We start from the raw sequence: 25,456 nt of genomic DNA, 5'->3' as shown, positions 1-25,456 counted from the left end.
TTTTGTTATTAATATTATTTATATATAAAAAAAAACAACAGTTTAAAAGTTTAATTTATATAATTTTTGATATCGAATTTAAAATTGTTTATTACAAAATTATTATAACAAAATATTTGATTTTTTTTTAATAAATTATTTTTGGGTTTTGTTTAAGTTTAGAAAGAGTTTGGTAAACATTTGCGAACGAGCAAGCATGAAATTCGTCATTTATAGATTTTTTTTATTAAAAAAAAAATATTTTATTAAATATTAATTTTTTGTTTTGTTTCTGTCTATGAATAGAGTAAAATTATCAAAATAAAAATTTATTCACAATATAATTTATATGTACCTGTTTCTACATATATTTTTTTTTGTTTGTATAGTCAATTGAACAATATTTATTTTACACCTAAAATGCATCATATATTATACATTATATAATAATATTAATGCAATATGTTTATTTAATAATTTATTAGTTAATAAGATATCTATACATTTTTGTTTTTTATTTTTATTTTTAATGTCATATCTATTCGATTTTGTTTTAATTTGTTGTATTTATTGTTTGTCTGTTTAGGCCCTTTCACATCGATATTTTATTTAAGGTACTGAAAGAAAAAATATCTTTAAGCAATAAAAAAAATAAAAAATAGAAATGAATTTTGCATTTTTGTAACACTGTTTTTAAGATGAAAAAGAGAAAACAAAAAGAAAACCCCTAAATTAAAAACAATTAAAAAATTAATATAAGAATTAAGAATTAATGTCTCAAAAGTATACTTTTGTATAATTATTTGAATAGAAACCGTTTCAAGGTTATTTTAAAAATTCTCTTAAGGTGTATGATCGGAAAAATAATATAAATTAATGTAAAAAATAATTAAAGTTTAACTTTTTGTTGAAAAAAATTCTATTGAAAATAAAGAAATGATAGACCTTTTCTTCAGAGAAGAAATGCAAAGAGCACACTTTAACACTCGTATTGTGGCTCAATTACGATTTCATAACTCAAACATATTGTTTGTGATATGTGTGGAGAAAAAATAATAAAAGTTGTTTATTTAGTCGTTTATTGACTATCTAAATATATTCCAACTATACGGCATTACAAATGGACCACAAAAGTACCTATACCACTGAAAACATCTTTAATTCAAATGAATTTTTTAACATAATTAATTTGTATAATACTTACCTGTTTCAATTTATCGAAAATATTACGGAAAAAGCGCCAATCTGCATTGTATGCATTAGAGATTTGGCCTTGTTGCGCAACGCCATCGATATGTTTTAGCTATCTACATAGTTCGTTTAGAAGAATACAATTTGGACATTGGTGAATCAATATATTCTATTAGATTAATTTGAATCTATAATCTACTTAACTCTACCGATCAACACTGCTCCTAATACAAAGCTCATCGTCATCATCAAAACAAACATTCAAATCTGCCGCTCCTACCTCAGAAAATTTTACGATTGGAGAGGTAAATACTGTAACAACAACTTAACCCTTTGTCACACTTATACCAGCCTTTTTGATAAAAGCTTGTCTCTAGCTATAACTAAGCAATGGATTTAATATAATTCATTGGATACAGAAATATATCTATCACCAGCCGCAACAACTTTTAAACAGAACCGAAAGTAGATTATGAAGTACAAATTCGGACTCCAGATCTGTTGTCAAATTTCACGTAACCAAGATTCCACCCGAAAAGTTGCATTTATCCCCTATTGTGTACATATTCGTGGTTCATGCCCGGAAAATTCCCTTTGTTCCATATTTTTCGGGTTAAATGCAAACAATAAACGTCTTAAATTCGGAGGCCTATTAAAAAAACAAACAACAAAAACACTAATCTGGGTCCTTCCAGTTTGCACCACGGTGAACACACATTTACGTACAAGAAGCAGGTTTTGAAATCTGAACTAAACAAAAAAAAAAAAATATTTTTTTGAGGCCTAAAAACATTCACCGGCATTATGACTTCTAAACGAAAGCCAAGCGGTAGGCAAAAGCTATTCGCTAAGATTTACGAGTATTGTTATAAAACAATTACAAAACGATTTATTGGCCTTAAAACCAATCTCCACTCTTTTTTACTTCCAAGAAAATGGGACTCATTAGACAGATCAATCGTTAAAATTGAGATTGGAATCGTTATGATTTTTTTAATATGCGTGATAGTAAGTTTTTTTTATTAATATAAGTAAGTCTTCATAATAAGTAAAACACTAAAGGTTTTTCGCCTTGATATTTTGTAAAAAAAAAGGTTCAATTTCCGATGTAAAAGTCTAAAAAAAATGAAAGCTTGGATTCGAAGAAACTTAAAAAAGTTTTTGAAGTTTTCAACAGGCTACCATCGAATCCCGAAGTATTTTTATTTCAAAGGCAATTTATTACAATTTTGATGCAAACAAACTTTTCCTTGCATGAGTGTCTTTCAAAATGTAATAAACATGTCGTCGCCGTAAAGCAAAATTGTTCTAAGTCACAAAAAGCTAATTTTACAGGCGACAATTTTCTGCTCGTTTGCCATTCAAGTTATGTTTTTTATGAAGTTTGTTCTTTTCTCTTGAATAAACCATTCAAGTTTATCTTATTAGTAGGTGCATACTATTTTTAAATATTTTTTTTTAAACTAAAAACCCAAAATTGGACATAGAACAATTCTTATACAAGTACGTTTTTTTCTTAAATAAAAAGTGGACTTAGAACAAAATATGATGGGACTTAGAACAATCAAGAATACTCGGGCTCATTTTCAAAAGGCTACTTCCCAGTTTTTATTGTTCTACGTCCCATTAAATTACATTATCTGCGGAATGAAATTTTTTTGACAAAAACGGTTTTCAAATTCGGAAAAAGCACCCTCAAATTAGTAAATCTGCATCATTAACTCATTTTCGGTAAAAAGTGGATTTAGAACAATTTTGCTTTACGCCGACGATGTCGTAAGAAAATATGAAGGTCCCATGAAACACTCCTAGCACTGTCTCCATGGCTCCATGAAGACCACATACCCCCAATATCAAGTAGTTGCATGGCATCTGCATCCGTCTTTTTCCGCTCTTGATACAAAAAAAAAATTCCTGACCGCTTTTCAAATTACCTGACTTTCCCTGACCAAAATTGAGTTCCTGACTTTCTCTGAGGCCCTTGTTGCGAGTGTCGTTTGTCTATCTATAGACGACTTTTGTTGATAGTCGATAATCGAAAATGACTTTTGGTATTTTGAATCTCTATCGATAGACGACTTTTGTCGAAAATCTATAATCGAAAATGAATTTTGGTGTTGCGAAATTCTATTGTGAACGAAATTTTTTGTTTTATACTTCGATCTTTTTCGTTTACAATTTTGCTATCGAATCAAATCGTGATCATATTTTTTGTCGAAAGAGATACACAATGTCGAAACAGATATTTATCGATTCATTTCAATATAAAATTCATTCGCTATGGAATGAAACCAGTGTCGTTTTGATACCAATCAGCACATTTTTATTGTATCGCTATTCTCTTCACAACACAAATATATTTCCCAAAAATAAAATTATCTATATTTCTTTTTTTATATTTTGAGCCTTTAAAATCCTAGAATGAAATTATGAACGTACATTTTTATCGATCATTATCTCTATCTAATCAGATCAATACTTTCATGCTCTTTGCTTTGTCGAACAGCTGCTATGTGATTTGGCAATTATACATACTTACATCGAATTTTTTCAATTTTATTTTTAAGATTCGCGTTTGCAAATTGAAATCGTAAATGCTAATTGGAATCCATTTTGTATGTTTTTCAAAATATTACTATCCAACTCAAACTCCAATTCAAACTGAAAAGTAATAAAAACCAAAACAATAATAAACAAAATAAAAAGGACAGGTTTTGTTGTTTGTTTGTTGTGTGTTGTTTTGCAGTTTTTTTTTTGTTTTTTTTTTTTTATTTGCGTTTTTTTTTTAATTGTTATTTATAACTAACTATTTATATAATATTAATATTGTTCTTCACCAAAAATATGACTTTAAAAATTATACATTATACATATTTATATTCATTTTTTTTGTTTGCTTTTGTTGTTTCATTATTTAATTTTATATGTATTTATTTTTTTGTTTTGTTTATTTAATTAATAGCTTTGAAAAGAACAAATTATAAACTTAGAACTTTAATCGCTGTAATAATTATAATAAATTGTTAACTTTAATAATAATTAATAATCATCGATGAGAAAGAGTAATTAATGTTTATTATTTTACTCTTTTTTATGTATATATATATATATATATTTTGTTTTGCTTTAGTTGTAAAGATTATCTTAATGTTTTTTATTTTGTTCTTGTTGTTGTTGGTTTGTTTGTTTTGCATAATGACAACGTGCTTTAAGCAAGAGTCTTTTTGTTTTATTTTTGTTTGCCAAATATAATAATTTTATTTTTGATAATTTGCTACCGAAATTTAATTTTGCATTTTTTTTAATGTTTTGTTTTATGTGTGCGTTTTTATTATTTCTTATTTCTATTATTTGCCGAAGAAAACAAAAAAATACATAGAGGTTGTTTTCTAAGTAAAATTAAATTCAATTGAAACGAAATAATTTAAAATTAAATTATGTACTTCTATGAGGATATAGCTTTTTTCATATAAACAAAAACAATTCTCTTAAAAAGAATCAACATAAACATAAACAAAAAAAATTATAAAACTAAAATGAAAAATTAAAAAAAAAATCCTATTAGACGTAAAAAGGAAGTTAGTTTCTATTTTTAGTTACATATTTCAGTTTTTTTTTATACACATTTTGAGATTATTTATATATATATTTAAATATATATTATTATTTTTATATAATGTAATAGGTACCTTAACAACATTTTTGTATCTATTAATTTTTTTTTTTTTTATTCATTTATTTTATTTTTTATCTATTTATAAGTATTTTTAGTTAATTTCATTGATTAAGTGTTATGTTTTTTTTTTTTGCTTTTTATGTTTTAATTGTTTGCTTTTCATGTTTGCTTTTTGCAGTTTCTAGAATATTCACATTACAGGAGTTAAATTATTTTAATTTATATTAAATGTATTTAACACCACAAAAAAATTTTAAAAAAATAAAAATTGTGAAATTAAATTAAAAACAAAAATAAAGAAATTAATATTCCGAATAAGAAAAAAGAAAGAAATAAAGACAAAATTAAATATCAATTTTTAAATTAATTAATGACTTTTTTTAATATTTAGAGGCACTTTTACTTTTAGCATTAAAAATTTACTTCTATAATTCATAAATTTTCCATTAAATAATTATTTTTTTTTTTTCATTTTGCTTATAAATACTTTTTTTTTAATTTTTTTTGTTTTTGTTTCAATTTTTCATATTCTATCTTAGGATTCATAATATATTATTATTTTTTGTTATAATATGTATATAATATAATATATTTATACTTTAATGCAATTTTTAAGTCTAAATATATATATTTTTATTTATTTTAAGTGACTTAAAGCAATATTATTATTGTATTTATTTACAAGTTCTTTTTAGAGTTTTTGTTTTTTTTTTTGTCACATTTATGATGAATATTGTAAAAAAAATTGATATTTTGCAGAGAAAAAATGCTGCATTGCGAAGAAGATGTCAAAGTCTGACTTTCATTATGTACTTATTTTTTTGACATGAGATTTGTTGATGAATAAAAGTTAAATTTAATTATACATTTATTAAGTTAATAAAGATTTAATTAAAAAAAGAAAAAAAAAAAGTAAAGAAAGTGAATAACATTAAGCCTGCACCAAATTCTGTTGATGAACACATTCAACGAGCATTCCAAATCAATACATCGAACAATTTAGCCATCTTGAACATTCTCAATTAATGTAAAGTCGTAACGCTTATACATCATTCAAAAATAATTGATATAAATTAAAGACCGGAGTTAGAGAAGAAAATCTTAATATTGAAGAACAAACATAATTATGTATTTCCAAAAAATTCAAAGATGAAAAACTCAAGAACCACGCTAAATGTTTTTACTTTTCCTTCCAATTTGGTCACAAAACTTTTCGAAACCCACAGATTAGACTTGTGATTCATTTTTTTGTTTACTTTTACGAAAAAATAGTTCAACAATGTTGTGGAAAAAGCGAATATTTGATGTATTTGCTTTCATTGAAACCATTGCTTTTATCATAGAAAGAAATCTCTTAAATAGAAGTCAAGGTATGAATTTACTATTCGAAGATCAAATTCTCGTTATGACAAGGTTTTTTTTTGTGTAAAGCATCTCCAATAGTCTTCTACTGGTTTAAGATTGGGCAATACAAAGCTTTTATGCCAACTACATACACAAAAAGAGCACTTGGTTCAGTCGTTATACGAAACTTCGTCATATACTGCAAACATTCAAATAGTAGAATGGAAAATTAGTGAAGCACAATTTCTCATAACAAAGAAAATTTACGGCAGGAATGCAAAGAATAACCGTAAATATTGGATTGTTCAAAAGAAAATTTTGGATATTTGTATTTACATTCGTGAAAACAAAAATCAATGATAAAAACACAGATCATTTTCTATCGGGCAATATTTGGTTGAGTGAATGGAAGTTTAGCTTTTTGATGATGCCAAAATTTTACTTTTAAGAATTCGATGATAGTGTGAGGTGTTTTTGTTTTGTTCAATTTTCTTTTTGTTATAGGCGAAAACTAATATTCGTTGCAAAAAATGTGCTTCAAATAGTTTCTCAAAACATGACTCCTTGTAAAATCAATGAGTGCGAAAAATCATCATGTTTGTATCTCTTTCACCATCGTTGAGTCAAAGCGTTATAGGACATTTTTAAGTTGAGGATTTTTTAATGAACGTCGACGATATTTGTTCGCTCACAAAAATGTAGAAAAAAACATTCCAGTGAGGTTCACTAAATAACTCCGTCCAAAAAGTTTTTCAGCTAATATTAAATTATGTATTTAATTTATATTAATTTTTGAATTTATTATTTTTTTTTTTTAAACAACCCAACCCAGTCAAAAAAAAAAAACCAATACAAAATGGAGTTAAATCATATTTGAAGTTAAACTGAAACGAATATCATATTCCTTAATTTTGAAATTACAGTACCTTGCCATATTATTAGGCCCAAGCGAAACAAATACAATTTTTCGATTCAGTTTTTGCTCAGTTTTTAAAGTTTTTGTCGAAATATCTTGAATTTTTTTGTCCCATTTACTTGCACATATCATGTAGATACGGATTGACTTGAAAAAAGTTTAAAAATTTATACTTTTTGATAAAAATAACGTAAAAAAGGGGATAAGCTCCAAAAAACGTACCCTATGGAATTCACGCCCGGATAATTACCAGACCGGTCCAATACTGAATTTCTTGTACCGATGAATAACGTGACATTCTTAACTTTATGGCAAGGATCGCAACTTTCATAAATATAGAAGCTCTGATCGTCTGGAAAGTAAAAAATTATCTTAGATTTGGGGTAGTCTTTTTCTTTTTTATAAGACCAGATCAGCACAGCTATTCAAAGTACATTATTCCAATAAAAAAACATCCTCTGGTCATTATTGGCTGTTGTACTATCTCAGGGAAAGGATGAGGTTCTTTTTATATTGTGGAAAACGCCATAACTCCAGACCAACACAAAAAAGGAGCTTGGAAACGTTCTGATTCTACGATTTCGGAATAGGCTCGAGGCTCGAAGCTTCTATATTTATGCAAGATTGGGTCCTTGCCATAAAATTAAGAATGTCACTTTATACCTCGGTACAAGAAATTAAGTATTGGACCGGTCTGGTAATTATCCGGGCGTGAATTCCATAGGGTACGTTTTTTGGAGCTTATCCCCTTTTGTACGTTATTTTTATCAAAAAGTATGAATTTTTAAACTTTTTTCAAGTCAATCCGTATCTATATGAAATGTGCAAGTACATGGGACAAAAAAAAATTCAAGATATTTCGACAAAAACTTTAAAAATTGAGCAAAAACTGAACCGAAAAATTGTATTTTTTCCGCTTGGGCCTAATAATATGGCAAGGTACTGTACTCGACACCATGGCTGTTAATAAATCGAAATGTTTTGGTCACGTAATTTTTGAAGGAAAACGAAAGCAAATTATATGCAGCTGTAAGAGATTAAAAATTTAAAGTCGTCACATCATATTTTATCTATAAATCAATTATTCCTTTTTTTCTTAATTCTAAAATCTTCATCACAAATTAAACCTTTTTAAATCTGTTTGTGTAAATTTTGAAAAAAAGCAAACAAAAATTTCAAATAAAAAAAAAAAAAAATTAACACAAAAACAAAATTCATGTATTAATGCAACATCATAGGTTTTTTTCAACAATATTCTTCATATTAAGTCCGTAAGTTTGATCGAATGTTTAAAAAATGATGATGTTATTGTGATATACATTTTTTTTAGTTGTCATTGTTTTGTTTAAATATTTTATATTTTAATATTTATTTATATATTAATTTTGTATTCGTTATATTATAATGAAATTATTATAGGTATAAATATATTTTTAAATATATATTATTATAAAGTGTATCGAATTTTTTTTTTTTTTTTTTTTATTGTATTTACAAAGAGATAAACAAACAAATTAAGGGGAAAATTAAGATCACAGGGTAGAAACAAAAAAATATTATAAAATGAAAAAAAAAAATCTTCTAAACAAAGAAAGTATTCGACATAATAAATTTGAAAAAAAAAAATGTTAATTTTTCACTCAACAGTTGTTTGTTAACGAATATTCAAGTAATTAAGAAAATCTGCACTTTTGATTGATTTATGTTTCATAAGTAAAAGAACAATTTTATGGCACTTTTTTATGGATTTTTCTTTTTTTTTAGCCCTGATTTTTCAATCGTCAGTTAGACTATCAGAAGAATAAATGTCAATATAAAAAAAACTTTTATTCCTAGGAATAAGATCTATCTGAGGTTTATCTGACTATTGAAAAATTGGCCCTTAGAATCGAAGATCTCAACAGTATCAGTTAAATAATAAAAAAAAAAATAAAAATTTAGTTCGATGTCAATTTAATAATATAAACAGCTTAAGCCGATGGAAATATTTGAGAAAAGTTATTTTTTTCTGTTTTGTTTTCTTCAAAGCGTTTTTATGGAAAATACAAATTCAAAAAGTAGAGATCATTTTTAACGTGTGTCGTTTTTGAAAATGATAGAAATTAATGAAAAGGTAAGGAATTTTTTTCTAAAATAAGATGTTGTGCAAATGAATTAGTTAACCGAAGGTTTTGTTTTTTTTTTTGTTCACGATAATCTTAACATAACACTGTGTACGATTATTTATTAAATTGGACACATTTTTTACACAATAATTAGGTTTTCTGGAAGCGATAGAATGTTCGTTCGCGTATTTTAACCAATGTTATGCATAAACGTATATATACTTTTTATATAAACATTTATATCATATAATAATGTATGTGTATAGCTACATCGTTTAAGTATTTAATTTTTGTTTTAAGCTATTTTTTGTTAGTAAATGTATTATTTTTTTTTTCTCTTTTTGTTTACCTTACATTGATTAATTCCTAGAGTTACTAAATATACACCTTTAATTTATTTAAACCTAACTACCTTAATTGGTACTTACATATAATTTTCTTTTTAATTGTTTTCCTGTTAAAAAAAAAAAAAACAAATCGAGTTATTCGCGATGACTGGTATTACAAACGATGGTGATTAGTTTTAGCTGAAAATAAAAATATATCGTTAGTGAATTGAAAGTTTTTGAAAATATTTTGCTTTAAAAGGTAGGTATCATAAAGATATTAATTGATCAAAATGTTAGCTTGGTGAAAATATTAATTATACACCTAGCTAACCTAGACAGCATTAAAGCAAAAACTTTGAGCGCCCACCACCTGAGCTTAAAAGGTGATATTATTTTACGTGTTTAAAATAAAAAAAAAACGATTTTTTGAACCCCCAATAATAACAGCTATTGGTGGTTCAAATCTGTCATTTGCACTGATAGCCTTTCCACTTCAAAAGTCATCGGGAACGAACGCACATTAAGTGTCAAAATATGAGACAAAGGGTCGCATGCAAAAGAAATGAGCTTAAGCTCTTTTCTCACTTTTCAATTCTTGAGATCAATCTCAACAAAATGTTCTGAAAAGTAAAAAAGAGCTTAAACCCATCTTTTTGTAGACGATCTATAAAACCAAAAAAATAAAATGTTTAATTTAGAATTTGTTAAAAGAAAAACCAACAGAGGGCGGAGAAAGCAAACAAGTTTGTCGAAGTAAGGATTCTGATTGGAAAAGGACAAGTTATCAAATTCTTAGTGGTAATAAGATATGTATAATAAAAAAATGTAGGTTAAATGATAGAACGCGCCCAGAAAACAAGTTCATCAAGTCGCTTTTTATTATTATTTTTTTTTTTTTTTTCAAATTGCTAAATGCTTTCTTTTTTCAATTAGAATTTGAAATGAATACATTAGAAATAATAGCACTACTTTTGGGAAAACTATTTCAATAGACATTTAATTTCTTCAACGAACATAAAAAGTTATTTATCCTGATCAAAGGAGAGTGTAGAGAGAGTGTACAAATACATAAGTCTAGTGCTGGAAAAGTGTTGCTGTTACGAACGCAAAGAAATACTTAACGTTTCATATATGTAAGTATGTATATAAAACGTTTTTAGACCACATTGCTGGTCTTTTTGTTTGGCAAAATAAAAGTTTTGGGATCCAAAATCTGAGGCAATTAACCAACAAAAATAACTATCCATGTGTATGAAAACGAATTTATTAATTTGGCACCTGACCTATAACTTATCGAAGCAAGGCACGCATCCAATACTTAAAAAGTTCATACTTTTCGAGGAGCAAACGTTGTTTCCGAGTACAGAGCTTCGCTAAGCAACGACATGCAAAAAAAAAAAAAACCACGTTGGGCGGGTATATGTACTTGAAGTTTCCAGAGTCTGCACTGAGCGTCTGAGTGAAAACTCTCCACTCTGTATTCACCTTCTGCAAACGTCAGCCAATAGCGGCAAAGGGTAAAATAAAATCTACAAATAAAAATGTTGCAACTCCAAACAAGGACAGCAAAGTAAAAGTATCCAACCAGAAAAATTAGGAAAACAAAATCATGCGTAGAAAGGAAAGAGCGCAAGAAGGCTCCGACTGCAATTATTAAGTAACGGACCAATGTACATAGAGAAAATGGCAAAAACAAATCTTACTGCAAAGAAAATGCATAGGGAATTTTGAATTCATAGAAAACAAATACATACGCAACAAGGCTCGAATTAATACCATGGCATAATTAAGATAGTTCCGCCCAAAAAACTTATTATTGGAGTGCAAAAGTTTTAATTGATTAAACATTTTTTTTTTTAAATAAGTATGCTGTCAAGTCAAGTATTTCGATTTTCATTTCGCTGTTGTACTTGCGCAAAACGGATTTGGACTAAAAGTCACAAAAAAATTAAGATTTCTTAGGCGGGTAAATAAATGCTTAAGATATACATACATATGTGAGGATTTTTTTAAGTAAACTATTGGAGATGATGAGTATATAAAAGCCTGCTGTATATCAAAGTTAGTACTAATAAACATAGTGTTATTATAAATTTGGCTAAATTTTGGAACTTAAAAAACTGAATATGACAAAGAAAAATTTAAATTATAAATCTTACCTGATTTTGCATTCAGTAGTAGTCTTTCAGCTAGCTTTGTATTGTATGCCTTGTGTGACGGTCGATTGAACAAATTAAAAAAAAAAAACAATGCTATATTGAATTTGTTCCATCATTTTGCTTCTCTGTACACTTCTTATATACTTAAAAGAACATATATATTTTTGTATACATATATACATGTATATGGGTGTATTTGTGGATTGATGTGATTTTTGTGTGAGTGTGTATATAAATGTGTGTATGTCCTAAACAACTCTAGTCGCGCTCGCAAACATTTCAGATCATTTTTCTTCTCCCCAAACAACAACACTTATCAGACGATTACATTCCAAAACTATAACAATAACGATGATAACGACAATCCAAAATTTCTGAAATGTTGCAATCATATTCTAATTGTTGTTGTTGTTATTATTATTGCGGGTTGAGGCAGTTCGACGGGAGATACTACCAGCAGCACCGCTGCCGCTATCTCCGGTGTCACGCCTCTCGCGAACATAATTCTTTTGATGTTCCTTATTGACTACTTCACGGCCTCGTATAATTGTTGTTGTGGCTGTTGTGGTACCAGCGCTAGAATTATTGTGACGGAGTGTTGGTAACTCTATTTTCAAAAAAAAAAAAAAAAATAAGACAAATTTTAATGAGTTTATTAAGGAAAAGTTTTATAAAACTTACCCTTATCTTTGGTGCCGTCAGTGGCACGTATCACACCAGCACTGCTTGAATTTGTGACCACAGCCACGTTGGCGGCGGTGTTATTGAGAATGGTTGATGCTGCTGTTGCAGCAGCAGTAGGATAGTCCTTCTTCTTCTCCTTGCCAATGATTGTATTGTTGTTATCTGAGGGAATTATCTCCAAAATATTGCTACCGCTAATACTTTGTACAGAGGACGACGACAATGGTGGCGGTGGTGGTAGTTGTGCAGCACCAGGGGCAGTAACAGAAGATGGAATCATCGACGGTGTCGCTGTGGCCACCGTCGCCAGACAAGTTTCGATCACAGATGACGATTTCCCAATATCTGCGGGAATATTATTAGCGGCTTGAGTTTTGCCTTCTTTGGCCAGCCTCTCCTTGTGATGTTGTGCTACTTGAGCATAGCTCAATCGACCGCCAGCCGATTCGGGCAATAAAGTATTCACTGGCGAGGAAGATGGCAGTGCTGCAGCAGTAGCATTTGGACCACCAGCACTAATAGATGGTACAATTTGTACAGCCACCGTTGATGAAGTTGTGAGAGCAGACACATTGCTGCTGTTGTTATTACTGCTGCTGCTGCTATTTGACGAGGTAGATGAAATTGACTTCAGCTTTTGGCTAGTAGCATCCTTTGGGCTCGTTGTAGTTGCACTAAATCCCTGTTTTGAGGTGGTGGACGAACCACTTCCACTGACAAACTTATTATTGGACTTGCCACCATCGTAGGACGATGTCATTGTGGCAACACTGCATGTATTTACAACATGCGTTGTTTGAGCATTATTCATTGTTCCAGCAGCATCATTTTGAATTGCGCCTGTTCCGCCAGCCTGCTGTTGCTGCTGCTGTTCTAAACAGTGGCTTAACAGCGATTCATCAGTCTTTGTTGCTTTGTCAGCTGTACTAGAATTATTATTATTATGGATTTTGCTACTAATGTTGGTGATGCTGCTGCTACTATTGCTGCTTGTTGTGTTGTTGGTGGTGGCGTTGACCGTGGCCGTCGTTATAGGATTAGAATGTGTTAGACACTTTATCACAGTGGGAGGATGATTATTTGTATTGTTTGTTGTTGTAGCGCCAACAGTTGCCGCTGCTACTACTGAAGCATTTCCAGACGTCATAGTTTTCTGTGGTTGTCTGTCCAGGTCCAGTAGCGCCGCACTATCAGCAACAACAACAGCAGCAGCTGTCGCTGGCGGTGGACTGATTTCGTTGCGATTCTTAAAGGAATCCTTTCGGGATTTGTTCGATTTGTTGCTGTTGCCACGTACCACATCGGACAGACGATTCGAATCAGACCAGTTGGTGTTTGAAGAGGAACTAATTGAAGAACTGTTAGTATTGTTGGCCGCTGAAAAAGATGAATAAGAATTTGAATGCTGGTGCTGATTGCCGATTGAATCGACATTAGCAGCTGCAGTCGCTGCAGAACTCTGATGGGAATAGGTTGAGGCAGCTGCGTTAGCGGTGGCGGCGCCCACAGGTTCGTGCAAACTATTTGCACTGGACGCCGCCGACGCAGCTGATTTCGAACTACTGCTCAGTGATGATGTGGACGACGTCGTGGCTGGCGATGGAAGTAAGGAAGGAAAATTCGCATTATTTTTCAAATTAGTATGTGCATGAGTTAAAGAAGCAACAGACGCTTGCTGGGGTTGACTGCTGGCTGAGCTTTGTGAATTTTGTTCGATACCTGGTAAGGGGGGAAATGCCGCTGCTTCCAAATCAAACTGGGGTGGTTGTTGTGGAGGTGCTGCATTATGAGGCTGTTGTTGTTGTTGCTGCTGTTGTGATTGCTGTGACGACGACTGCTGGTGGTGATGATGAGGCGGCTGATGTTGATGATGGTGTGGTTGTTGATGACCGCCACCACTATTTCCACCACCGCTATGCTGAGAGTGTAGTTGATGTGGCGGATGCTGCTGCAATGCTTGCTGGCTATGATGCTGGTGATGATGGTGCGACTGATGATGGTTACTGTGGTGAGATTGACTATTTAAGCCACCGTTTGGACCGCCAGATAGTTTTTGACGATCTTCACGATGTGAATTGTAGCCACCACTTGAGCTTCCACCAACCGAATGATGATGAGGGTGATGATGTTCACCACTATTTCGGCTGTGGTAAGTATATCCACCTTGAGGGCCACCACCCGAAGAAGATGAAGAATTATTTTTGGTGTTGGAGTTTGAAGAGCCGCCCATCAAACCAGACGTCGAGTTGTATTGGTTGCTTGATAGAATCCCACCACCCGACGATGAGACCCTCTGGTTGGATGTGTAGCCACCATCTCCAGAGTCGTCTCTCCGTCTGCGACGAAATCGCTGCGACCAGTTCTGCTCTTTGGTCGAGGAATTCGTTATGCTACGACTGTGAGTCGTGATTATAGCGGCTTGTGGCACCACATCGTCATCGTGGTGATTTTCACTTACATGAGACTGCTGCACCGGGGGTTGCTGCTGTTGCGGCTGATGGTGATGCGATGGATAGGAAGCGTGTATTGTTGTGGAAGGCATACCATGACTTTGATAATGGGATTGAGGCGGTTGTTGCTGTTGCATGTGCTGTGGCACCGCATGATGACCAGCCGACGACGAACTGTTATTCGCTGGCTGGTGATGATGCTGCTGTGACGACGAACTTATATGAAGATGTGCCATGCCAACATTAACACCACCACCAACATAGGAATTGCTCTTGTCCATGGATTTAGGACCAGCTCCGCTGGCATTGTTGCTACCGCCGCCACCACCTGTCAAGAAAACGTGTTGAGTATTGAATATGTGCTAACGCCAACTTTTCCATAACATACCACTATTTTTCATATTTGTATAATGCCTCGACTGCTGCTGTTGCTGCTGCTGGGAGCCACCGCTTCCTTGCTGCTGCTGCTGTTGTCCTCCACCACCACCACCAGCTGTCGTCACCACAGCAGATTGCTGTTGCATTTGATGCTGTTGCAAGTGTTGCTGTTGCACAGTTGACTGTTGCTGATGGTGATCGATTGGAGAAACTATATTACCTCCTGAAGAAGTATTCAAACTGTTGGCTCTAGGATCTTGTCCAGCACTGCTGCCACCGCCAACAATTTGTTGTTGTTGTTGCTGCTGTTGTTGTTGCTGTTGCTGCTGCTGTTGTGAGTTATTGCGTTGTTTGCCTCGATTGTTATTGTTACTATTGCGATGATTGTTGTAACGATTTGTTTGAGGTTTGGACACCGAATTGGCAGCTACAGCGGCCGCTGCAGCCGCTGCCGTTGTCGTATACGGGGGTACTTGTGGAGCCAGTCCATTGGCTGCAAATACATTTCCTATATCGTAAAAGTTTTGGCCGTGTGCATTTGTAGCGGCTGCTGCTACCGCTGCAGCAGCCGCTGATGGCCAAGGAGCAGCTGTGACTAGACCCGAGTAAAATTGTTGTTGTTGAAATGGCTGCTGAAACGATAATGTGATATAAGAAGAAAAGAAAAAAAGAGAAAAGAGAAAGAAAATCGCTTATTAATGAGATCGTTTCAAAAAAAATGGTAGTCAATTGTTTAGAAACACTTACAAACACATGGACTTGGCCATTATATGGGACAGGTGCTTGCGACATGGCAGCTCCATTCGCAGCATACACAAAACGTTGTGGAGCTGTATATGCAACTGCTGCATTCGGATCATATACAGCCGATGGTGATGTCAGTCTATAGCCATTTTTCATTGTCACTGGAACCGGTGCTATTGGCAGCCGATGGATGAAAGGTTTAGCCTTCATTCGAGCCATTATTGGCTTTCCCTAAAAACAATAATCATTATCTTATAGATCCGGAGAGAGTTTAAATGAACTGAAATCTTACTTGGAACGTTTTGACTTCCTCTCTCAGGTATTTAAATGCTTTTTGAGCATCTTCATCGGACTCAAAAGTAACATACCACGAGTCGTTGTGTGCAAATTCACACGATATTACTCGTGGACAATTTTCATTGTTGAATATGTTCTACAAAAGAAGATAAATTGTTAGGAGTGGTTATGGATATAAAAAAGTATCAAAACTTACCTTAACTTCTTCTAACGGCGTTTTGTCTGGAATCTCTCGCAGAATTATAATACATCGTTTATGATTGGGACGAACTCTTAAACCCTCCTCGTCAACCTGGACGTTGGGAGACTCCCTTAGGACCTCTGTTATCAGCTTAATGTCTTTTGTCAGTTTCTTAACTAGATTAAAATTTGCCACTGTCCATATCGGAACATACTGGTCACTGTCCATTTGCGTCAATAAATATGTGTCGTTGGCCAAATTTTCTCTAAAATTTTTCAAAAATAATTAAAATCTGTTCTGGAAAAAAAGATTGTGTTAAGAAAGCTTACCTTGAAAAATAATATTCCAATTGTGTGGCTAGCATCTGTTTCAATTGATCTAATGGTATACCATTTGGATCAATTGGTCCAACACCTTGTCCATTAGCAGGAACCAGCTGCTGTTGCTGATTGTTTGTTACAACTCCAGAAGTTGTATTGCCTGGCAATTGATCTGCTGATACTGAATTTGTCATGTTGTTCAGATCATCTTGGCTATAACCAACTAAAGTTTCTTGCATTGTGCCGTTCATGACTGTATAATCGTTTTCGATCGTTGTGGGCTGTTGTTGTGGTTGTTGATTGTGAGGTTGTGAATGTTGTTGTTGCAATTGTTGTTGTTGCTGTTGTTGCTGCTGTTGAGGCGGCTGTGGTTGAGGTTGTGGTGGCTGTTGTGGCGCTGCTAGAATGGGTATATGTGCTGCTGGTGGGGCTGCCAATGGTGTAGCTTGACCATATAAATTTGTAGCTAACATTGCCGTTTCAACAGGAACATTTGCATAAACGGTGGTTGTGACGGGTTGATTGATTTTTACAGGGTCTCCATTCATATACACATATCCTCCAGCTGAAAAAGTTAAATAAAAGTTATACAATTAGAAATTTTATTTAAAAAAAAGTATATTTAATTGTTTGTTTTTGTTTAGATTGCTTCTATATCAATCATAGCAATATGTTTAGGGTCTCTGAAGAACCTTATTGTTTTAATGGTGGGAAAAAGATTGTTTCGGCCATTCCATCTAAACTTTTAGGGCATTTTAACGCTTGTTATAGAGTATATCTTGTTGAGGAAGCAATCTTTTTTCTTGAAACTTGGTGGGTTTCAAGGGCTTAAGATAAAGTTGATGTTCCAGAAGTTTCACGAAAAACTAATTAATTGTAGCTTAGCTATACGCAGACAAAGACGGTAAAGGAGAAGAATATTACGCGTCCTCTCCGTCAACGTCTTTATCTTGGGAATAATTTGGCTACGTTTTATTAGTTTATTCGTGAAACTTCTAGAACATCAAATTTATCATGAGCCCTTGAGGCCCACCAAGTTTCAACGAGATATACTGGAAACAAGCGTCAATATGTCCTCTCCGTTACTTCCGAATGGCAAATTTATCTTTTCTTAATTTGGATAATTCAAATTGAAAAAAAGTCAAGGTTAGCAAAAAACTTATGTGGGAAATTTTAGACTATTATAACACCAATATTTCGTTGTAAGAATGGTTAAAGTATTAAAATTGATAACTGCATAAATTTCTAAATAAATACCACTGCGGGTATAGAATAAAGAAAATCATATTATATTCAGAGATAACAATGTTGTCAATTGGAACATTTGTTTCTTATGCGGGCTTCATTTATGTTTGAAAATTTGGTCAAATGTATAATAAATTGTATGAAGGGGTCCACTTTCATTTTAGGAATAGATAGTGGGGATTCACTAGAAATATCAATTCAATATTTGGTATACAATTTTTTAGGTGGTTCAACTTATACATTGTATTTTAGCATGAAGTCAATGTTTTCTTGTTTAAAATAAAACTTATTTCCTAGTTCAATACTTTGCAATTCGTTGATGGATAGACGTCATTGTTTGATCATTTGAAGGGTCCAGGGGAAAAACAGCACAAGTCCATTCCAACTCATTTCGAGAAAAACGCATTTTAAAATTTTGTTTTCCATACAACTTAGTACTAAAAGCACACAATTTATTAATTTTTTCAGCAAGGCTTAAATTTGTTTTATAAAAGTAAGGATGCCACCAGATAGTGCTCAGTAAGTACTACAAGACCTCATCATTAGTTTATTTTTGACAAAAAATGGACATGTGCCGTTTTTCCCCTGGAGCCTTCATTTGTGTTGTCATTAATAAAACCAAAGTACTAGTGTGTAATTGATTCACGACTTAAATGAAATCTTAATAAAATAATGTTTTATACTTAAAATTTCACCTTTCTAACCTGTCAAGCTTGGGATATCGTTTAAGTGGCTAAGTAAACATATTTTCATGTTTTTTTTTTGGGTAGGTTCCAAAGTGTTAATAAATAATCAAAAATATATGTATTTTCTTCTTGAATGTGGCTAACTAAAATTGATTGTGTACAAAGCTAGGCTTATTCTCATACTAATCATATGACAAATTAGAAAGTTATTCGTTCAATATGTTAATAAAAGTTGAGACACATATTTTGATAGCTCTTTTGTACCTCGGTTAACATGAATTGAATATGATTTTTATTTACTTTAAAGGGGCAACTATTTTCATCGTTTCAATTTTAATAAAAGTTGTTCAGTAACAAATCAAATCGAATTTTTCAGCACGATATTAACGTGGAATTTCGTTTTGCGAATTTCTGAAAATGTTGCCCAAGGTTAAGGACGAATTGATTTCAACAAAACAACTTGAGTTTAATTCAATTTTAAAGTTTAAGTTAAGGGGGGAAATCCCTCTGGACGACACCTTTTTCAATATTTTTTTATGAAAAACTAAAAGCACTTATTGAAATTTGGAAAAAGACAAGATATTACTGACATTATTAAGTATTGAAAAATTTTTTTTTTGAAATGAAAAAATAACAAAATGGCGGCTCTGGAGCCTTTCAAAGTTGACGCCTCTAGTTTACGCCGTGCAATGCACAGGTCCAGGAAATCATCTTAAATCAAAAAGGAAATTTTTTTTTCGTTAGATGATATAAGTACGCATTGCATGAACCTAAATTTATTTTTTTTAAATGATAAATAAAAATTAGAAATCAAAAAAACGAAAAAAACCATGTTTTTTTTTACAAAGAAGTAGTTAAAAAAAATATTTACTGTACAAATTTTATTCAACTTTTAGGTTCATGTTGTGGCCAAAAAGTTAAGGAGTAATTTGCTTCAAATTTCAAGTCGATAGCTTCATTAGTTTTTGAGTTACATTGCACGGCGCGGAAAAAAACTAGTTTCGAAAAAAATGCGTTTAAAGTTTTCGTTTTCGTACTATGGTAGGTTCGGAGCGCATTGGTTTCGGGACTATCTAGGCACTTTTGAGACTTCATTTAAGGCTAAGACCACTGAAAATAGTTTCTTCGGTTGATAAATAAATTTATTACGCAAAAAAAAAAAATAATGCAAAAATAAAAAATTCCAGAGGGATTTCCCCCCTTAACTTTTAACTTACATATACAGAATACCAAGATTTAGTGGAAAATTTGCCGCGGTGCATTTCTTATTTCTTACCAGAAGGTAAACAGGAAATATTATCTAAGCGTTTTGGGTTGATTGAAGAAGCAAATTCCTCGAAAAACGAAAATTTTGGAGTTTGCATCACGACCATTGCAACCACATCTTGATATGAATATAAAGGCATTTGCTTCTTTCCATAAAAGACTCAGATCCGGCAGCAGATTTTAGATAAGTAAAATAGAAATTTGTGTAAGTACTTGGAGTCAATAGTGCAATTAAACTGCGATAAAGATAAGAATGCAGTTTCTTAAATAGTAATAGTGCCAAAAAATGACACTTCCTAAAGAAAAATTTAATTCTTACGCTTTCTTAAGAGTTGCACTCAAAAACTCATATTTTGAGTGGATATTGTCAATTTATTCTACCAGTTACAGTTACATCTTATGAAAAAAAAAAGGTTTGATGAAGTAATCAAATTTAATCTCACATATTGGTTTTATAGTTCAGTTTTTTTTTATCCCAAAAGCGTTTCAAGCTGGGCACTGTGTAAGAGTGCTATCTTCTGCTTCCAGTTTGAGGGCATGTTCAAGTTAATTTTTAAGTTTTGCTTTTTTTGCGTTTATTAAAATGCTCGTTTTTCTCATTTTAGGAGTAGGTTTACATTAATTTTTAAGTTATGCTTATTTTAAGCGTTTATCAACAATTTCAAGAATATCAAACCTAATGTATTTGGACTCAGTAAGCCCAAGAATCATATTGTTTCCTTTCTAGGAGCTCTGATGTTTTAGATGTTTTAAGTTTTCACATTTTTTTTATATCCAATGGAATTGCGATTTTAGTTGCCTGTAATTTACATTCACAAGAGTCGACTTATTCCTAAAAGCTTCGCTGCACGATTAAAATCGACTCGTGATAAGTCGATGTTAAAATTTTAAAATTATTTTCCACGAAGGGAATGCAAAGCATTGATATTTTAACCAGTGAACATTAACTTTTTATACTCACTGTAAATTCATATAAAACAAAACACTTTGTTACTTATCCATTTCTTGAACAAAGCAAATTAGTCATCCTAGCTCGTGAGATCGATATAAATGTATAAGATTAAATAAACAGTCATGTACATTTTTTAAAAGCTTTTAAAAATTAAACCAAAAAAAATGATCTAATGAAGGGATTGTTCAATTATATATTTGATTGAGTCAGCAAAAATAATAATTAAATATTCCACTCGTTTTCAAAAATGCTCAAGTATTGGTTATGTTAAAACGAGATGTCATCTTTTGTGCATCTACTGCACATCTATTTAAAATCGTTCTTTTTCATATTGAAAAATGCAACCGGCTTAATATATAAATACTCTTTAGTACTGAGATGTTTTTCCATACCTAACCTATCACAAAAATGATGTGAGTGCTCTAAAGATGAGTCACAAAAAGTCCATTTTTTTCTTCATTTTAATCAAACCACAATGTTGGAAAGATTGATATTTTGATGACACGCTTCCTTGTGTTTTAACACAAGGAAGATTAAATTATTATTTTCAAATAAAAATCATTCATTTGAAAAAAAAAAAAGAAATCAATATGTAACCCAAGACTTTCGGTTGACGAAAAACAAAAAAAAAAAAAAAAATGAAATTTCACACAGAATTTTGAAATTCGATCTATTTTTTTCTGTCCGATGTCATCCCCCGCTGTCGTTTTTATTTTTTTGGTAGAAAAATGACAACAAGTGGGGTGGATTGGATATACCTGCTGTACATATGCTTTGCCACGGGCCCACAAAAGTCGAGTCGAGCCGTGTCTTCTCAAAGTGTTGACCCAGTTTATTATATTTTTTTTGCGTCTTCTTCCTTATTAAATTTCTTATTCATTACATTATTATATGCAGCAAAAATAAAGGCTAATTCCTGCCTCAAGTGGGATGATTTCCATGATTTTCATGATTTTCTCGAAGAAAAATTCTTTTTGACATCACCGCAATTCTCTCTCTTTCTCTATCTCTTTCCATTCCACCCACTCTTCACACCAGCCCCCCATTTATTGTATTGACAGTGCCAGCTGATGTAAGAGACATAAGGTGGGAAAAACTAGTGAAAATGGTGGTGGTTATGGTGGTGAAATTGGGTGAAAGAGAAACTGAAACACACCTCTTGCACCCATACATTCACTATTTTTTCTTTGCAGATCGAACTATGTATTATTTTTTTGGCAAATGGGAAGGAAATCGTCAAGGTAAAAAAAAATAATCTTCCGATTTCATGCAATTAATTTGGAATTTAAATGCGGCATTTTTTATTTTCCGGCCGCTGCCGCTGGCTCGGGTGACAACGACGACGGCTATGACTAGACAAAAAATAACAGGGTCCCTAGAAGTAAACACTACTGAAACAGAATCCCTTCCGCAAACTACTGTCACTTGCAGCAGAAGCAGAACGAACAAGCGGCACTCTGGGATACACCCGCGAATGCACCGCACCAACTGTATTGAACAAAAATGACATTTACATACATGCAATTTTTTTTCCACACTGATAATTTTTTTTTAAGTTTTCTTTTTCCTCCTATCAAACAATTCTTTTTGTTTTATATTCACACTGCGCTCTTGTGTTATGCAAGAAGAAAAAAAAAATAAAACACAAAAACGAGAGCAAAAAAAAAAAACGAAAGAAAAACTTCGATAACTACTTGGCTTTAGGTGACCAGACGGCTTATGATTTTTTTTTTGCTTTGTTTTTTTTTTTTTTTTTATAAAGGACTCTTGATTTTGTGGGAATGGGGAGAAAGATAGCCAATGCATTTGCATCTAATGTTGATTCGTTGTCGCTAGTTCGCTATTGGTTAAGTTATTTTAACGTTTTAAAGAAGCGTGTAAAACAATTGACGATTGGAGCCCATACTACTTGCGCCGTAGTTTCAACTTTTGAACTAATTTTAACAGGACGGACGTTTACATTTTGTATTTCTAAATATGGCGTCCATGTCAAAAGTCCTAACAAAACAAAAGTAAAATGTCGGATGCTGTTCCTTCCGTCCTGTTTATTTTAGTTTTTGTTTTGACCACCGGTAGCGCATTTCAACTTTACCAATCGCCAATAGAAGAGAGTAAATTATTTCAGCATTAAATTTTATCTTGATAGAGATTTCGCGTGTTGTGAAGTTAGCAGGGTTGCACTCTAAGCCAACGATATTTGTATTAAAATGCGAAGCTTGGTTGGTAAAACCCTGCCAAGAAGTTCCTAAGTTCCTTTAGCTTCTCATGGATTAATATTGAAAAGCTTTTGCTTTTTTTTTGGCATTTCTAACTAAATCGTTTTAAAAATAACCGATCATAAATGATTTATCACAGATTTGCAAACATAAAATAATCGTATTAGGTACGCCAACACTGCATAAGGTAGTTGTTGGGAAAATACAAAAATACAAAATAAAAGCTTATTTTACCTTTTTGTTTTGCTTCATTAAAAACGCAATTTTTATTTTTATATTATCGATATATTTCGAGGGCCTTTTTGCCTCATCATCAGGATCTAGTAATAAAAACATGCGTTTAATACTAAAATACATTAATAAATTTACAGTTTTACCTACCAAAAATACTAACAATAAATTAATGATTTAATTCGTATCTCTTTCCTTTTAAAAATTATACAAATTAAATTTCAATAGAAATTTGTTTTGAAATAAAAAAAAAAAACAAAAATTTTTTTAAAACATTAAACATGCGTTTAGCATGTTTTTATTACTAGATCCTGATGATGAGGCAAAAAGGCCCTCGAAATATATCGATAATATAAAAATAAAAATTGCGTTTTTAATGGAATTAAAGAAGCAAAACAAAAAGGTAAAATAAGAATTCTTAATATTTAATCCAGCAATACAAAAAAAAACGAAATATATAAAAAAAATAAAAGCTGTTTCTTATTAGCACTTTTTGTTTGCTGTAATAAAGAATACAAAAATTACTATTGATTCGGAAATGTAAAATTTTGAAAACATTTTTTGAAAGTTTTCCACTCTGGAGTTAGTTTTAAAATTTGTACTTTTGCACTGTTTAAGAAAAATAATCTATATTACTAAATTTAAGAAATTTAGAAATTACTAAAGCTAAAAAAAAAAATTTTTTCAGTTTTGTGATCAAAAAATACATTTTAAAATTTTCATTTCCATCCATTGTTTATCATTATTCTATAACTAACACTTTAAATGATTATTTTTCTAACTAATTTTTATAATTTAATTTCAAAATGAGGGATTTAAAAAAAGAGAGCTTTCATATTTTGTAGAGCTTGTTGCACTGATTACAAAAGGTTGTGTAAAAATTTTCAAAAAAAAAACGATTTTTTGAACCTTCATCCATTGCAAAAAGTTTCCAAAAGCGACGATAAAAGTAAGAAGATGGGGTAAGAAAAATCAATTTATTTTGTGATATGAATCTAAAAAAAACTGATGTTTTGTTCAGTTTAGTGAAATTAAAAAGGCTAAAAATTAGTTTTTTGACAGCTTGATTGATGCTTATCATTTGGCGTGTGTTATTGGTAACTCCTTACCTCAGTAAAATTTTGCACGGGTGTGAACAACAAATAGTTGATAAAGATCAACAAATTCGTTTGTTGTGGTTACAGATAATTTTTTTTTACCAGTGTGACCCCTTCAACATGAAAGGATTACTAATAATAAATAAAAGCAATGGTTTGTTGTTGTTAACAGCATAAATTGCTTACTCAGGTCAGTAATAAGTTGGTATGTACATATATAATACGGCCATTCAAACAAACTATTGCAGCGATTTTAGACAAGTCAGTTATATAGGGAAAGTGGGGGCAAGACGGCCCACTTAGTGTTTGACTGTCTTAAAAACCAATAAAAAACATCTTTGAAATAGAATAAAGTTTTTATTCATTAAGTTAAATGTTTTTTGCAGAAACTCTCATTATTATAAAAAAATACTGAACAAAAGATAATAAGTTTTGAAAACACATCTCACAAAAAACCGTCTTGCCCCCACATGGGGGTAAGACCGCCCTATCAAATTTTGTTGGTAGAAAGACTGTTTCTATTGTTTTAAATGCAGCCTATTTGTAATAATAACACAATTATGCTATATTTTCATTATTTCTCAATCCAGCACAAGCTTTTTGGTACCATTTGGTACACATTTTGCACTTAATCCAACAATACTTTGGATTGGATCAAGAAAACAGTTGCAGATAGAAGGTACAAATACAATCTGCAAAGTCCTCTTCATCAGAATCATCAATTACAGTATTGTTTGGCGCCTGTTGCTTAGCTTTTTGAAAGATTTAACGGTGAACTTCTTTTTTCACTTTGTTTAAGCTACCATAGCTTGCAATTTCGCCCATGGGCGGTCTTGCCCCAGTCATATCATATTTTTTATGTTCTGTATTATTTTTTTTTTTTTTTTAAATTTATCTTTATGACTCCTTCTTTCGCAGAAAATACTTTTTAATATGCACTTTCTATTATAAAAAAAAGGAAAAGTTAAAAATTTTAATTATTTCAGTGTCAAAAATACAACTGACTTTTC

The 25,456-nt window shown here is 31.7% G+C and overlaps 1 protein-coding gene across 5 annotated transcripts in view; it reads right to left on the bottom strand.

The window, feature by feature from the left end:
* Positions 1-8,988: 8,988 nt before the first annotated feature.
* The window catches only part of LOC129908796 (la-related protein Larp4B), a 71,663-nt gene continuing 55,195 nt past the window's right edge, over positions 8,989-25,456 (bottom strand). For 3 of the 5 annotated variants that reach the window (XM_055985557.1, XM_055985559.1, XM_055985560.1), the window contains 8 exons: positions 16,763-17,318; positions 16,449-16,698; positions 16,248-16,388; positions 15,959-16,186; positions 15,222-15,843; positions 12,381-15,161; positions 11,700-12,306; positions 8,989-9,738 (listed from right to left, as the gene is read on the bottom strand). In XM_055985557.1, coding sequence (XP_055841532.1) covers positions 12,095-12,306; positions 12,381-15,161; positions 15,222-15,843; positions 15,959-16,186; positions 16,248-16,388; positions 16,449-16,698; positions 16,763-17,318 — 4,790 coding nt within the window. In that variant the 3' untranslated portion in view covers positions 8,989-9,738; positions 11,700-12,094. Of the gene's footprint in view, positions 9,739-11,699; positions 12,307-12,380; positions 15,162-15,221; positions 15,844-15,958; positions 16,187-16,247; positions 16,389-16,448; positions 16,699-16,762; positions 17,319-21,660; positions 22,223-25,456 lie in introns of those variants that run through there. The other 2 variants (XM_055985561.1, XM_055985558.1) reach the window with 2 other exon arrangements.

The sequence above is a fragment of the Episyrphus balteatus genome, chromosome 2 (assembly GCF_945859705.1).
Source record: "Episyrphus balteatus chromosome 2, idEpiBalt1.1, whole genome shotgun sequence".
In the NCBI taxonomy this organism is placed as follows: domain Eukaryota; kingdom Metazoa; phylum Arthropoda; class Insecta; order Diptera; family Syrphidae; genus Episyrphus; species Episyrphus balteatus.
The sequence above is the reverse complement of the archived record's forward strand: the minus strand, read 5'-3'. Positions and strand labels throughout refer to the sequence as shown.